Source organism: Carcharodon carcharias, chromosome 10, assembly GCF_017639515.1.
Source record: "Carcharodon carcharias isolate sCarCar2 chromosome 10, sCarCar2.pri, whole genome shotgun sequence".
Lineage (NCBI taxonomy): Eukaryota > Metazoa > Chordata > Chondrichthyes > Lamniformes > Lamnidae > Carcharodon > Carcharodon carcharias.
In genome coordinates, this window is record NC_054476.1 from 81,057,451 (window position 1) to 81,071,504 (window position 14,054).

A 14,054-nucleotide genomic window follows, 5' to 3' on the forward strand; every position below is an offset into this window, starting at 1 on the left:
TTTCAGTCATGAGGTATTGATTTGTGATGCATTCTTCTCAAACTAAGCTTCAATATAGGTAACTGCTCATATTCACTGTATCAGCTAATCCAACACTTTTAATCAGTGTTACTATTACTGTCTACCCATTGGAGGCATGAGGCTCACTCTACATGTAAATAAAATGCACACATATGCTGTATACCTGAGAGAGGTATGAGAAATTGCAGTATATGCACACATATAATGAATACTGAGAGAAGTATGAGGAATTGCAATACATAAATTTAAAATGTACACATATATTGTATATATAAGAGAGGCATAAAAATTGCACTATGTATGACAAACACAACTATACTCCCAAGTTGAACAGCACACTGCAAGTGTGAGGTGCTCACAGCTGCTGTGTATTTACCACAGCAATAGCTTGTGCTGTTAACTGAGAATAATATCCCAAAGTGCTGCAGAGGCTTAAAAAAAAGCAAAGCAGCCCAAGGTGCAACCTTTAGCACTCTCTGATTAAAGGTATAGTGTAGGCCACACTCACATAATCCTTGAACAGAGCTCAACCACATCAACCATAACTTGCTAAACTTAAAATAAGCTTTAATGCTAGTTGTATCTGTTGCTGGAGATCATCTTACAACAAACGCTGTCCCACCCATCATTGTCTGTACTTATATTTGGCATATGAAAATGGTTTCTCTGAATGAAATGGTTTCTCTGAATGAAGCTGGCTAATAAAGTTAGTCTTGCTTTAAGAACACACTGCACTTAAAATATACAGTTGATTTCGTCTTTAAATCCCAGTGTTCCACGTAACCCAACATCATTGTGGAAATCTCTGAAATTTGGGACAGATCCCAGTCAAAGAAAGATGAAATCACAGACAACAATAATTGCAAGCTTTCACGAGAACAGGAGGAAATGAAAACACGCTAGATGCTAGTACAATGTGAGGCAGCCTTCCCTGGAGTATTCTGGAAAACACAAATGCTCTGATGTTCATGATGATTATATTTTGGTAAGTGAGAGCCAAGGGAAAACTAAAGTGGAATATTTGTCATCTGAAAATGAGGAATTTTTAGCAATAAGAGCTCAGGCTCCTTTTGGGAAAGAATAAGATCAGAAAGGCATAAACATTTGCAAACCCTTTCAAACCTCTCGAGAGAGCAACATTGCCACAGCTAGGTAAGAACATAGTGATATTCCAAATTAATACAAGAACTTTGCAAAATACTCTGAGGCGGTTACAGGAATCTAATCAAGGGGTTCAAACAGCTTATACATAAATATTAGTGCCCATGTCTGTCTCTATTGAACATATATTGAGACTCACATGATCATTGTAAGACACAGGCCCAATAATTAAACATTAGTAAAATTAGAAAATTAGTGGGTATGAAAGGTAGAGAAAATAAAGGCTAGAAAATAGACAACCAAGGAATTGTTTCGTGATTAGTGATATATACTTCAATGCAAGCAGTCTAGTGAATAAGACAGATACGTTCAGGGCAGAGATAGACACTTGGAAGTATGAAAGCATAGTTATAATTGAACAATGGCTGAAAGAAGGGTAGGAATAGCAGCTAAATATTCCTGGGGCAGAAATTTCCCCTGTCGGGGGGGGTTGTGTGGGGGTGGGCAGGAGCAAACGCGAACCCGATTGGCGCCCTCGATCAGGTCCACGCCGCCATTTTACGTGGGCAGGCCAATTAAAGCCCGCCAGAGTGACGCACACTCGGAAGCGCTGAGCGCTCCCTGTGCAGGCGGTGGGGGGGGGGGGGGCGGATTCCCTGAATTGCACATTCGGCAATTTCTCACTGGTTCGCACATTCACGAGAAAGAGCATAGAAATCTCCCTGAGGCACAGATTAGTTTAAGTTTTGAAAAATGGAATAAAGGTAAAAAAAAATTTAAGGACATGTCCCCTCATGTGAAGCTGTCACTTGAGCTGGGACATGTCCGTTAATTTTTTCAAAAAATTTTATGTAATTAATAAACCCTTCATGAAACTTCATCTAGCCTGTGGATGAGGTTTCATGAAAAGTGTGAAGGTTAAGGTTGGACTGGCAGCATTCTTAACAGCTTTAATTACTTTGTTAATGGCCTTAATAGGTCTTTGACAGTTCGGCAGGCGTGCACACAACTGACAATCTAAATGACACGCGGTGACATTGGTATGCCAGCCTGATGTCACCATGCATCATTTTACGAGTTGGCAAGTGGTGCCCGCTCACCGACAGGAAAATTCTTCCCCTGGTTACAAGGTTTTCAGATGACAGAGGGAGGGTTTACTATATTGTTTAAAGAAACAGCCACATGCGTGGAGGGATGAAATACTAGAAAGATCATCAAATGAAGCTACGAGCTGAACTAAAGAATAAAACAGAGACAATCATACGCTGGAAGTATGGTATAGAAGAGGGAGATAGAAGAGCAAAGATTTATGTAGATGAATTAGGGAGAAGTTCAGAAACAATAGGGCAGTGATATAGTAAGGATTTTTCAACTACTTTAATATTAACTGGGATAAAATCAGTATGAAAGGTATAGAGAACACAGAATTCTTAAAATGCAAGGAAAACCTTTTTTAGCCAGTATGCTGCTGAGGATGTTTCTTGGGCGAATCTAGAACTAGGGGCCACAGTTTCAAAATAAGAGGTCTCCCATTTAAAACAGAGATGAGGAGGAATTTCTTTTCTCAGAGGGCCATTAATCTTTGGAATTCTCTTCCAGAGAGAGTTGTGGAGGATTGGCTATTGAATATGTTCAAGGCTGAATTAGATAGATTTCTGATAATTAGGGGCTCAAGGGTTATGGGAGGCAGGCAAGCGGAGCTAAGGCCACAATCAGGTCAGCCATAATTTTACTGAATGGCTGAGCAGGCTTGATGGGCCAAATGGCCTACACCTGTTCCTACTCTTATGATCTTGTTGCGTAGAAGAGAAAATGGGAAGTTCTGGACTTCATTTTTGGGAATGAATCTGGGCAGATGAAAGGATTATAAGAGCATTTCCATAATTCAGTTAGATTTAGAGTTATTATGCAAAAGGGCAAGGACAGACCAAGAATAAACTTTCTAATATTGGAAAAGTTCAATTTTATTAAGCAGAGATGTGATTTGGCAAAAGTGGACTGGAAACTGCTTCTCGAAAATAAATCAGTGTCGAGCAGTGGGAGGCATTGAAGGCGAGGGGAGGTAAAGATGAGCCAGAACAAATATGTTCCCATAAAGAAAAAGAGCGGGACTCTCAAAAATCCGGACCTCACTGAATGTCAAAGAGCAAACACAGGTAAAAAATAGAAGGAAGGCAAGTAGCCTCATTAAAAGGTTTAAATAATCGATTAGTGACCAGTCCCCACAAGATCCACCTCCATTTAAACCAGAAATAGGAGAGTTTGTAGCACATTTGGAATTTATATAATTTTTCACTTTCCACCTGACCCAAAACCGCCCCATTTTGTGGGTTAGATATACCCCCAGAGTAACCATGCCAGTCCCTGTTTAAAATCAAGTGACCGTGTCAGTCCGTTTGACATGCAGTGACCATGTCAGTCCCTGTTTAACACGCAATGACAGTGTTATTCCCTGTACACCATGCAGTGACCATGTCATTCCCTGTATAATACAATAACCGTGTTATTCCCTGTATAACACGCAGTGACTGTGTAGTCTCTGTATAACACACAGTAACGGTGTTATTCCCTTTATAACACACAACGACTGTGTTATTCCCTGTATAACACAGTGACGGTGTCAGTCCATGTATAACACTAAGTGACCGTGTTATTCCCTGTTTAACACACAATGACCATGTCATTCCCTGTAAACCACAAAGTGACCATGTTACTCCCTGTATAACACACAGTGACCATGTTATTCCCTGCATAACACACAGTGACCGTGTCATTCCCTGTATAACACGCAGTGACCGTGTCATTCCCTGTATAATACGCAGTGACCGTGTCATTCCCTGTATAATACGCAGTGACCGTGCTATTCCCTGTATAAGTCCAAGCGACCGTGTTATTCCCTGTATAACTCGCAGTGACCGTGTCATTCCCTGTAGAACACACAGTCTCCGTGTCATTCCCTGTATAACACAGTGACCGTGTCAGTCCCTGTATAACACATAGTGACCGTGTGGTCCCTGTTTAACATGCAGTGACTATGTCATTCAATGTATAACACTCAGTGACCGTGTAGTCCCTGCTTAACATGCAGTGACCGTGTAGTCCCTGTTGAACATGCAGTGACCGTGTCATTCCCTGTATAACACACAGTGGCCGTGTAGTCTCTGTATAACACACGGTGACCGTGTAGTCCCTGTATAACACAGTGACCATGTCAGTCCCTGCATAATAGCGACCATGTCAATCCCTGTATAACACACAATGTTTGTGTCATTCCCTGTATAACACACAGTGACCGTGTTATTTCCTGTATAACACAGTGACCATGTCAGTCCCTGTATAACACACAGTGACCATGTGGTCCCTGTTTAACATGCAGTGACCGTGTAATCCCTGTTTAACATGCAGTGACTATGTCATTCCCTGTATAACACTCAGTGACCGTGTCATTCCCTGTATAACGCACAGTGACCGTGTAGTCCCTGTGTAACACGCAGTGACCATGTCAGTCCCTGTATAACACGCACTGACCGCGTAGTCCCTGCATAACACACAGTAACCGTGTCATTCCCTGTATAACACACAGTGACCGTGTCATTCCCTGTATAACACCCAGTGACCGTGTCATTCCCTGTATAACACAGTGACCGTGTCATTCCCTGTATAACACGCAGTGACCGTGTCATTCCCTGTATAATACGCAGTGACCGTGTCATTCCCTGTATAATACGCAGTGACCGTGCTATTCCCTGTATAAGTCCAAGCGACCGTGTTATTCCCTGTATAACTCGCAGTGACCGTGTCATTCCCTGTAGAACACACAGTCTCCGTGTCATTCCCTGTATAACACAGTGACCGTGTCAGTCCCTGTATAACACACAGTGACCGTGTGGTCCCTGTTTAACATGCAGTGACTATGTCATTCAATGTATAACACTCAGTGACCGTGTAGTCCCTGCTTAACATGCAGTGACCGTGTAGTCCCTGTTGAACATGCAGTGACCGTGTCATTCCCTGTATAACACGCAGTGGCCGTGTAGTCTCTGTATAACACACGGTGACCGTGTAGTCCCTGTATAACACAGTGACCATGTCAGTCCCTGCATAATAGCGACCATGTCAATCCCTGTATAACACACAATGTTTGTGTCATTCCCTGTATAACACACAGTGACCGTGTTATTTCCTGTATAACACAGTGACCATGTCAGTCCCTGTATAACACACAGTGACCGTGTGGTCCCTGTTTAACATGCAGTGACCGTGTAATCCCTGTTTAACATGCAGTGACTATGTCATTCCCTGTATAACACTCAGTGACCGTGTCATTCCCTGTATAACACACAGTGACCGTGTAGTCCCTGTGTAACACGCAGTGACCATGTCAGTCCCTGTATAACACGCACTGACCGCGTAGTCCCTGCATAACACGCAGTGACCGTGTCATTCCCTGTATAACACACAGTGACCGTGTAGTCCCTGTGTAACACGCAGTGACCGTGTCAATCCCTATATAACATACAGTGACCATGTTATTCCCCGTATAACACGCAGTGACCGTTTCATTCCTTGTATAACACACAGTGACCATGTGGTCCCTGTTTAACATGCAATGACCGTGTAGTCCCTGTTTAACATGCAGTGACTATGTCATTCCCTGTATAGCACGCAGTGATCATGTCATTCCCTATACAATACACAGTGACCGTGTTATTCCCTGTAGAACACACAGTGACTGTGTCATTCCCTGTATAACACTCAGTGACCGTGTAGTCCCTGTGTAACACGCAGTGACCATGTCAGTCCCTGTATAACATGCACTGACCGCGTATTCCCTGTGTAACACGCAGTGACCGTGTCATTCCCTGTATAACACACAGTGACCGTGTGGTCCCTGTGTAACACGCAGTGACCGTGTCATTCCTTGTATAACACACAGTGACTGTGTCATTCCCTGTATAACACACAATGACCGTGTCATTCCCTGTATAACACGCAGTGACCGTGTTAGTCCCTGTATAACACAGTGACCGTGTCATTCCCTGTATAACACACAGTGACCGTGTGGTCTCTGTTTAACATGCAATGACCGTGTAGTCCCTGTTTAACATGCAGTGACTATGTCATTCCCTGTATAGCACGCAGTGATCATGTCATTCCCTATACAATACACAGTGACCGTGTTATTCCCTGTAGAACACACAGTGACTGTGTCAGTCCCTGTATAACACACAGTGACCGTGTAGTCCCTGTATAACACGCAGTGACCGTGTAGTCCCCGTATAACACACGGTGACCGTGTAGTCCCTGTATAATACAGTGACCATGTCAGTCCCTGCATAATAGCGACCATGTCAATCCCTGTATAACACACAATGTTTGTGTCATTCCCTGTATAACACACAGTGACCGTGTTATTTCCTGTATAACACAGTGACCATGTCAGTCCCTGTATAACACACAGTGACCATGTGGTCCCTGTTTAACATGCAGTGACCGTGTAATCCCTGTTTAACATGCAGTGACTATGTCATTCCCTGTATAACACTCAGTGACCGTGTCATTCCCTGTATAACACACAGTGACCGTGTAGTCCCTGTATAACACGCAGTGACCGTGTAGTCCCCGTATAACACACGGTGACCGTGTAGTCCCTGTATAATACAGTGACCATGTCAGTCCCTGCATAATAGCGACCATGTCAATCCCTGTATAACACACAATGTTTGTGTCATTCCCTGTATAACACACAGTGACCATGTTATTCCCTGTATAACTCGCAGTGACCGTGTCAGTCCCTGTAAAATACACAATGACCGTGTGGTCCCTGTTTAACATGCAGTGACCGTGTAGTCCCTGTTTAACATGCAGTGACTATGTCATTCCCTGTATAGCACGCAGTGATCGTGTCATTCCCTATACAATACACAGTGACCGTGTTATTCCCTGTAGAGCACACAGTGACTGTCAGTCCCTGCATAACACACAGTGACCATGTAGTCCCTGTATAACACCCTGTGACTGTGTAGTCCCTGTATAACACACGGTGACCGTGTAGTCCCTGTATAACACAGTGACCATGTCAGTCCCTGCATATTAGCGACCATGTCAATCCCTGTATAACACACAATGTTTGTGTCAGTCTCTGTATAACACACAGTGACCATATCAGTCCCTCTATAACACACAGTGACCGTATCAGTCCATGTGTAACACAAAGTGACCATGTCAGTCCCTGTATAACACACAGTGATCATGTCAGTCTTTATAGAACACACCGTGACCATGTCAGTCCCTGTATAACACACAGTGATCATGTCAGTCTTTATAGAACACTCTGTGACCACGTCAGTCTCTGTGTAACACACAGTGACCGTGTCAGTCTTTATAAAACACACAGTGACCATGTCAGTCTCTGTATAACAGAGTAGCCAGGTGTGGGAATCAGAGGTCTAGGTGATTGTGCTTCTTGTTACACACAGTAAAATGTTACGACATTAAAACCGAGGACCACTTGAATCACTGTACCTGGGTTTAGCTTCAATAACCTGCAAAGAAACAATACAAAGAATCAGTCTGAGTCACCTGACTGACTACAATCACATTGAATGCTGTTCTATAAGTTTACAAATGAGACTTTGTGCTACCCATCTGTTGGAAAAAATGACTTGCATTTGTACAGTATTAAAATCAGGATTGGTGTAAAATGGCTGCCATTTCGATTTGAGCTTATTTTGCGCAACAGTCATTGACCTATTTCACCCCCTTGTGATCTGTACCCAATTTAATGAAATGCTGATATAATAATAATAATCATCATCATCATCCTTCGAGACAAGCACAAGTCCTTCGGCACACAGATTCAAGCGCATTGGTCATTCCAGCTTTCTGTGGGACCTAGCAACAACTAAGCTCAATACCTGCATCCGAGATGAGCAGCAATCACGGGTGGTTAGCAAGTGTTTAACACACACCATTCCAGCAAAACAAGGAAGTCAGAATTGGTAGGATTTCAATAAATGTATGATAGATCAATGGACTTCAAGAAATTCTAACTGGCAGCCAGGATGTTCAAAATACAAAAACAATTATTTCAGCAACTGTGTAATTCTAAAATACTAATTATGATTTCTTTCTAGTGTTAACAGAGGCTGAGGTGTCAATCCAGATTTTCTATCTGGTCTTTTACCTGAGCAGCAGTTGGTGCTACTGTCGGTGCTGGTATGGCGCAATTGGTATGGAGTGGGAGCTTTAATTCCAAAAAGAGTAGTCAGCGCCATCCTTACAGGTTTTGCTCATTCAGTCTTTGCACACATAGCTACAGTTAGATGAGCGGGCATCACTTACCTTTGGTTTCAGCAGAGCCAACTGGTTGAAGGCATCCAGCTGCCTTGTGATCTCCTGCATCTCCTCTGTAAGCTTCTCCATGGTGACATTAATCTCAGCGATCAGCTCAGCTACATGCGCCGTAGCTACTGCCTCCTGCAGGTCCACGAGGTGAAGGGCCTTGCGCTCTTCCTCGGTCACCAGCTGCCTCATTTTAGCAAATTCCTGCTTAATGCAGTCCTCCATCTGTCCCTGAGTTACCTGCAGCAATAAAGGGTCAGTGAGAAAGCACATGAGATAGGCAGTGTGGCAATGAGTAAGGATACAATATATCAGAGAGTATTGTAATAGGGGAAGGTTGTAGAATATCTGACAATGTGCAGTGAATAAGGGCCGTCACAAAATGAATGATATTCTAAATCAAGCCAGTATTACATGGAATAAGGGACATGCTACCTCAGATGAAACTACATTGACTGGGGTGCGATACCAGATGTTATGAGTGAATAAGCGGTTTGCTATATCAAACAATATTGCACTGAATGAGGGTTGTGTTATATCAGACAATATTGGATTAAGTGAGGGTTGTGTTACAATAGACAATATTACACTGAAGTAATAGGGATGTGCTGTATCATAGGAGCTCTCAACGGAGAGTCCGTGGCCCCTTAGGTTTTTAAAGGGGTCACTGGAAATAACCATTTTATCCATCGCCTCAATCTGCTATGCTCCTGACCATTAATCTTGCTTAATCTGCACTTTTGGGTTAGATGTGGACAGTCTGGCTGTTCAATTTACTCGAGGCAATGCAAAGCCAATCAGCGCAGCGATTAAAGCTGGGCTGGGTTAGGGGTCATCTTTGTGCTTTAGATATGGCGGGGCAGGGTGATCTGGTAGAGAGAGAGGGATACACCAGGACTCAGCCAACAGGGAGAACATTGAGATTATCACCAACAGCATCAAAAGGATTGGGGATTTCCTCAATCCATTTGATAAGGAGCAGCAATAGGTAACCGGCTATGACAATAGAATCACCGAAGGAGAGCTTCCTCTTTACATCTACTCACTCCAATAGGTGCCAGCAATGTTGGGGTTTAGTGACTGATTCTGGTTATATTCTGTGTTAGCTTGTCTCTGACTTGATGGTAGTTGAAAAATAAAACTGTATCCAATTTCCAGTTATCAATTAAAGAGGGTGAGGTTATTATTGGGTTTTAAATCATCTAATAAATAGACTTAATGACTTAATATATTAAGGTAGTTTTGTTCATTCAAAAATATAGCCCCATGTATCACAACTGTTACATGGTTCTCTCACACTCGTGAAACACCTTATTGAATGTCCAACACTGGTGTATTATCTAACATTGTTTCCTGAATTGCTTACCATGTTAAATTAATCAGACTTTATCAAAAGTACAGTAAAATCCCCAAACTGAGCATCTGCAAAGAGAAGCATTTCTTAATTCTGTTACACAAGTGTGTCCAACAGCAGGCTTTTTATGGCAGGCTTTTTTTAAAGACTTCCTTCACCCTAGTAGCAGGATATAAAAGCTTGTCATTCACTACTCGGGTCTAACTTCTAAGCCCTCTCATGCAGCACTCTTGCAGTATGGCAATGGAGATGATGCAATCAATCTCCTCATCATATTAAGTAAGTAAAACAAAAAAGATAAATACATACGTTTAATTGTTTGACTAATTTCTACACAGAAAAAAGTACCCATGTTGTGTTATGGGAGTCCATGAAATATTTATAACATGGGATAGGAGCCTCAGAAGCAAAATGATTGAGAGCTCTGCTATTGCTCTGAATGAGGGGTGTGTTATTTTAGGCACTACTGCACTTCATGAATGGCCTGATATATTGGACAATATTGCACTGAATGATGCGCCTGATATATCAGACAATATTGCTCTGAAAGAGGCGCCTGATATATCAGACAATATTGCACTGAATGAGGCGCCTGGTATATCAGACAATATTGCACTGAATGAGATGCCTGAGGTATCAGACAATATTGCTTTGAATGAGGCGCCTGATATATCAGACAATATTGCACTGAATGAGGTTTGAAATACTAAACAGTGAGGAGTTGTGGTTTATTAGGTAGGAGTAGCAGGCAGTATTGCAATGAATGTGAACTCTGAAACATCAGACAGTAGTGCAGCAGATAAGGGTTTCTATAACTCGGTTTCTGGTTAAAATAAATTGGTACTTGCGGGGTCAATGTAGTCAGTGGGCGTGCATTCCAAATACAGATGCAGAGCCGCGAGGTTCACAATGAGAAATAAACTGAGTGGTTCACCCCCATCTTTGACCTCATTCTCTACTGAGGTTGAACAACTACAGGGACATTGTTGTCAGTACAATAAATATTCTTACATCATCTGACAAATCCCATTCATTATCCTCAGATATTCCATTATATTCCAAGGATTTTTCAGTGGGAATGTGTTTCTGCCACTTTCTGAATTTTGAGAGTAACCCTGGTTATTTTGAAATATTTATTTGTTTTGATAAAAGGCTTCAGCAGAAAATTTTACAATTATTGCATAGACTGTGAATGGAAAGAATGACCGTGAGCAGAGCAGCAATAAAAAAGCAACAAACCGTGAGAGGCTGTCAGGGTTGACAGCTTCTGGGAGAAAAGCTTTAATTGAATGCCTTGTAGCGCTTTCTGTTAATCAGACTGTAGCCTTCAGATGACATAATTATACAAAGGCCTTGCTTGCCTCCAAGTTCCTTACTGCTGTCAAACACAACTGTGTCAAGGGCGTGAGGCAGCCCAGTAAAACCTGAAGCGGGTGGTGGCGGAATTTGAATGAAATACACCAATGCAGGTGCAGTCAACTGCACCAGCACCTACTGCTGATGAAGCAAGAATGAATGAAAACAGGTTGAAATTTGAGGTGCTGTCTGCCACTACGCGTCAACACAATCAGGATAACAACTGGGGCACTGACTCAATGCTTTCTGAAAGATAACTGCACTTCAAACCACTAAAAAATACAGCAACAGTGCTCTCTCTACCGCAAATTTTCTTTTTTATAGACTAATTGCTTCCAAAGGACGAGATGGTTCTGCCCATGATTGGGGTCTCAGGCCAAGGTGTTATATTCCAAAAAGACAGTTAAATGAAGGATATAGCTGCAGCCAATCTTTGCAGCACTTTTATTAGCATTTATGCACACAGTTACAGATTCCCAGCAAGCACCTCCTAAACCCACAACCACAGTTTAAATCAGTGGCCAGGATTTTCCAGTCGTCGGGCAGGCTCGGTGGGAGCAGGCGGGGGTGGTCAGGGATCTGACTGTCACCTGCGATCGGCTCTGTACCGCCATTTTACGCAGGCGGACCAATTAAGGCCCAGCCAGTGTAATACGCAACAGTGGCATCAGCGAGAAGGGGCAGGTGGGGGCAGGGGCTCAATGTCCGCCGGGGCCAATGGTGACCCAGCGGCCGATTCAAAAACAGTGCAGGCAGCCATGTGAAGGCTGCCAGTGACTCGGAGGGACCCTCGCTATGGAGCACCTCAGTGCTGAACACGGCAGGTGGGAAGGCAGGTCAGCAGGGCAGTCGGCCTCACGTTTTTCCGACGAGTATCTAGCTGCCCTCCTGCAGGAGGTGATGGCATGCAGAGACATACTTGTCCCCAAGGACTGGAGGAAGTGGCCCCCCCCACCTCACCAAAAATACCTGGGAGGAGGTGGCATCCAGGGTGAGCTCCATGATGTGGTGAGGTGCACATGGGCGCAGTGTCGTAAGCACTTCAATGATCTCCTGCAATTGGGAAGGATGAGTACTGAGTTGTCATGGGTCACTTAGCACAGCAGTTAGGAGCGCTACCCCCATAGCCCCCTGGGCCTCAAGAGTTCTTAAAGTATGAGTGGCAAATGTCAATGAGGCAGCATCTCGGCAAGGGGGTGAGCACTGGCTGCTTAGAATGAGTGTCTTGTGGCTCCAGAGTTACGAATTGGCTGAGCCCTGCGAGGTGTTCCTCAGGTGGGGTTGGTCAGGCTGCAATGGCAATGCAGGTACAGGGTGGACTAATCAGTGCTCCTCTGTCCTTTCAGGAGAAGACATCCCATAAAAATGCAGAGAGGTTGCAGACTGGCGGAGGACCGTCCCACTTTCTAATCTTGAGTATATACGAGCAGGAGGTCCTGGAGCTGGAGAGGCGCCATGCGCCCAGGTCAACTGGCCACGGTGAGGGTGGGGAGCCACAGGGAGGTAAGAATGCAGTGCACTGAGGTCAGAATGTCTGTAATAGCAACCATTCCACTGTTGTCTGTATATTGATGTGAGCCCTCGAACATGGAATCCCCATTAATAATAGAAAGATGAAGGCACCCTGATCCGGATGCCAGGCCTGCGCAGTAACAGTGTAATGACTTCAACTAATGACGTCCTTGTTCTTCCTCTCAGGCTCACCAAAGGCCCATCGGGGTGAGGAACCTGAAGGCCCACCGCTCACCCCAGAGGACAGCAACCATAGGATGCACCAGCATCACACCCTCTCAGTCAGGCAGGCATCCAGCCGGGCTGGAGCACTGAAGAGCCTGGGCACCTGGGAGTGTCTCAGGATGTAAGCATCATGGGAGCTGCCTGGGTACCTTGCACAGACTTGCAGAATCTGCATCCTATGGTCACACACTATCTGCACGTTCATGGAGTGGAATCCCTTCCTATTGATGAAGGCACCGGGCTCACCTGCTGGCACCTTAATGGCCACATGTGTGCAGTTAATTGCACCCTGGATGCGGGGGAACCCAGCAATCATGGCAGAGCCTCTGGCTCGCTCTGCCTAGCTGGTCTCATCCGTGCGGTAATGAATGGAAGTCAATGCACACCTGAACAGAGTATCTGTTGACACAACTGTGGACAGCTGATTGGGAGACTCCACAAAGATCACCCACTGACCCTGGAAAGAACCGGAGGCATAAAAGTTGGGGGTCACTGTGACCATCAGCGCCACTTGCCTGGGGTGTCCACCCACACAGTTGGAGCCGATCATCTGACAGATGGAGGTCACTGTCTCCCTTAAGAGGTGGAGCCTCCTTTGGCATTACACCTCAGACATATTGAGGTAGCTGCATTGCCTGCCTGTAAACCTGGCAGCAGGATAGTGACGTCTTCTGTGGCCCCTTCTGCCTTGGACTTCCTGTTGGCCCTGCGCCCCTTGTGCCTGTGCCTGTCTTCCCACAGGTGGCTCCCTGGAGGCTGAATAGGACACCTGGTCTTCTCCCCCTTCTGACCCTCTCTTCCTCCTCAGAGGAGGTGCCTCCAGCAGAGACCATAATCCCTGTTCCCAGGGTAAAGGCACGCTGTCTGATACCTGGAAGGCCCCAAGTGGTATGACTCCTCCCGAGTCCTGATCTGAAGCCTCTTATTTCTGTCAAAACAGCTCTGAAGCGAAATGAAGATGCCCTGTTTACACAAGCAAGAAGCAGCAATTGATAAGCTAAAGTACTGACAACTCGCATTAGCAAGCCAACTCACCCCTCTTGTCCCACTCGTGGGTGAGGTTTTTGAATATGTGGCCTATCCGCCTGCCCATTACATCTGTGTGATGCCTTGAAAATCACATGGGCTACATAAAATCACA

The 14,054-nt window shown here is 44.5% G+C and overlaps 1 protein-coding gene across 2 annotated transcripts in view; it reads right to left on the reverse strand.

Annotated features, from left to right (window-relative positions):
- Nucleotides 1-14,054, reverse strand: part of trim44 (tripartite motif containing 44) — a 126,620-nt gene that overhangs the window by 87,382 nt on the left and 25,184 nt on the right. For both annotated transcript variants that reach the window (XM_041197408.1, XM_041197409.1), the window contains exons 3-4: nucleotides 8,467-8,706; nucleotides 7,648-7,667 (exon numbers count right to left, since the gene is read on the reverse strand). In XM_041197408.1, coding sequence (XP_041053342.1) covers nucleotides 7,648-7,667; nucleotides 8,467-8,706 — 260 coding nt within the window. The remainder of the gene's footprint in view (nucleotides 1-7,647; nucleotides 7,668-8,466; nucleotides 8,707-14,054) is intronic.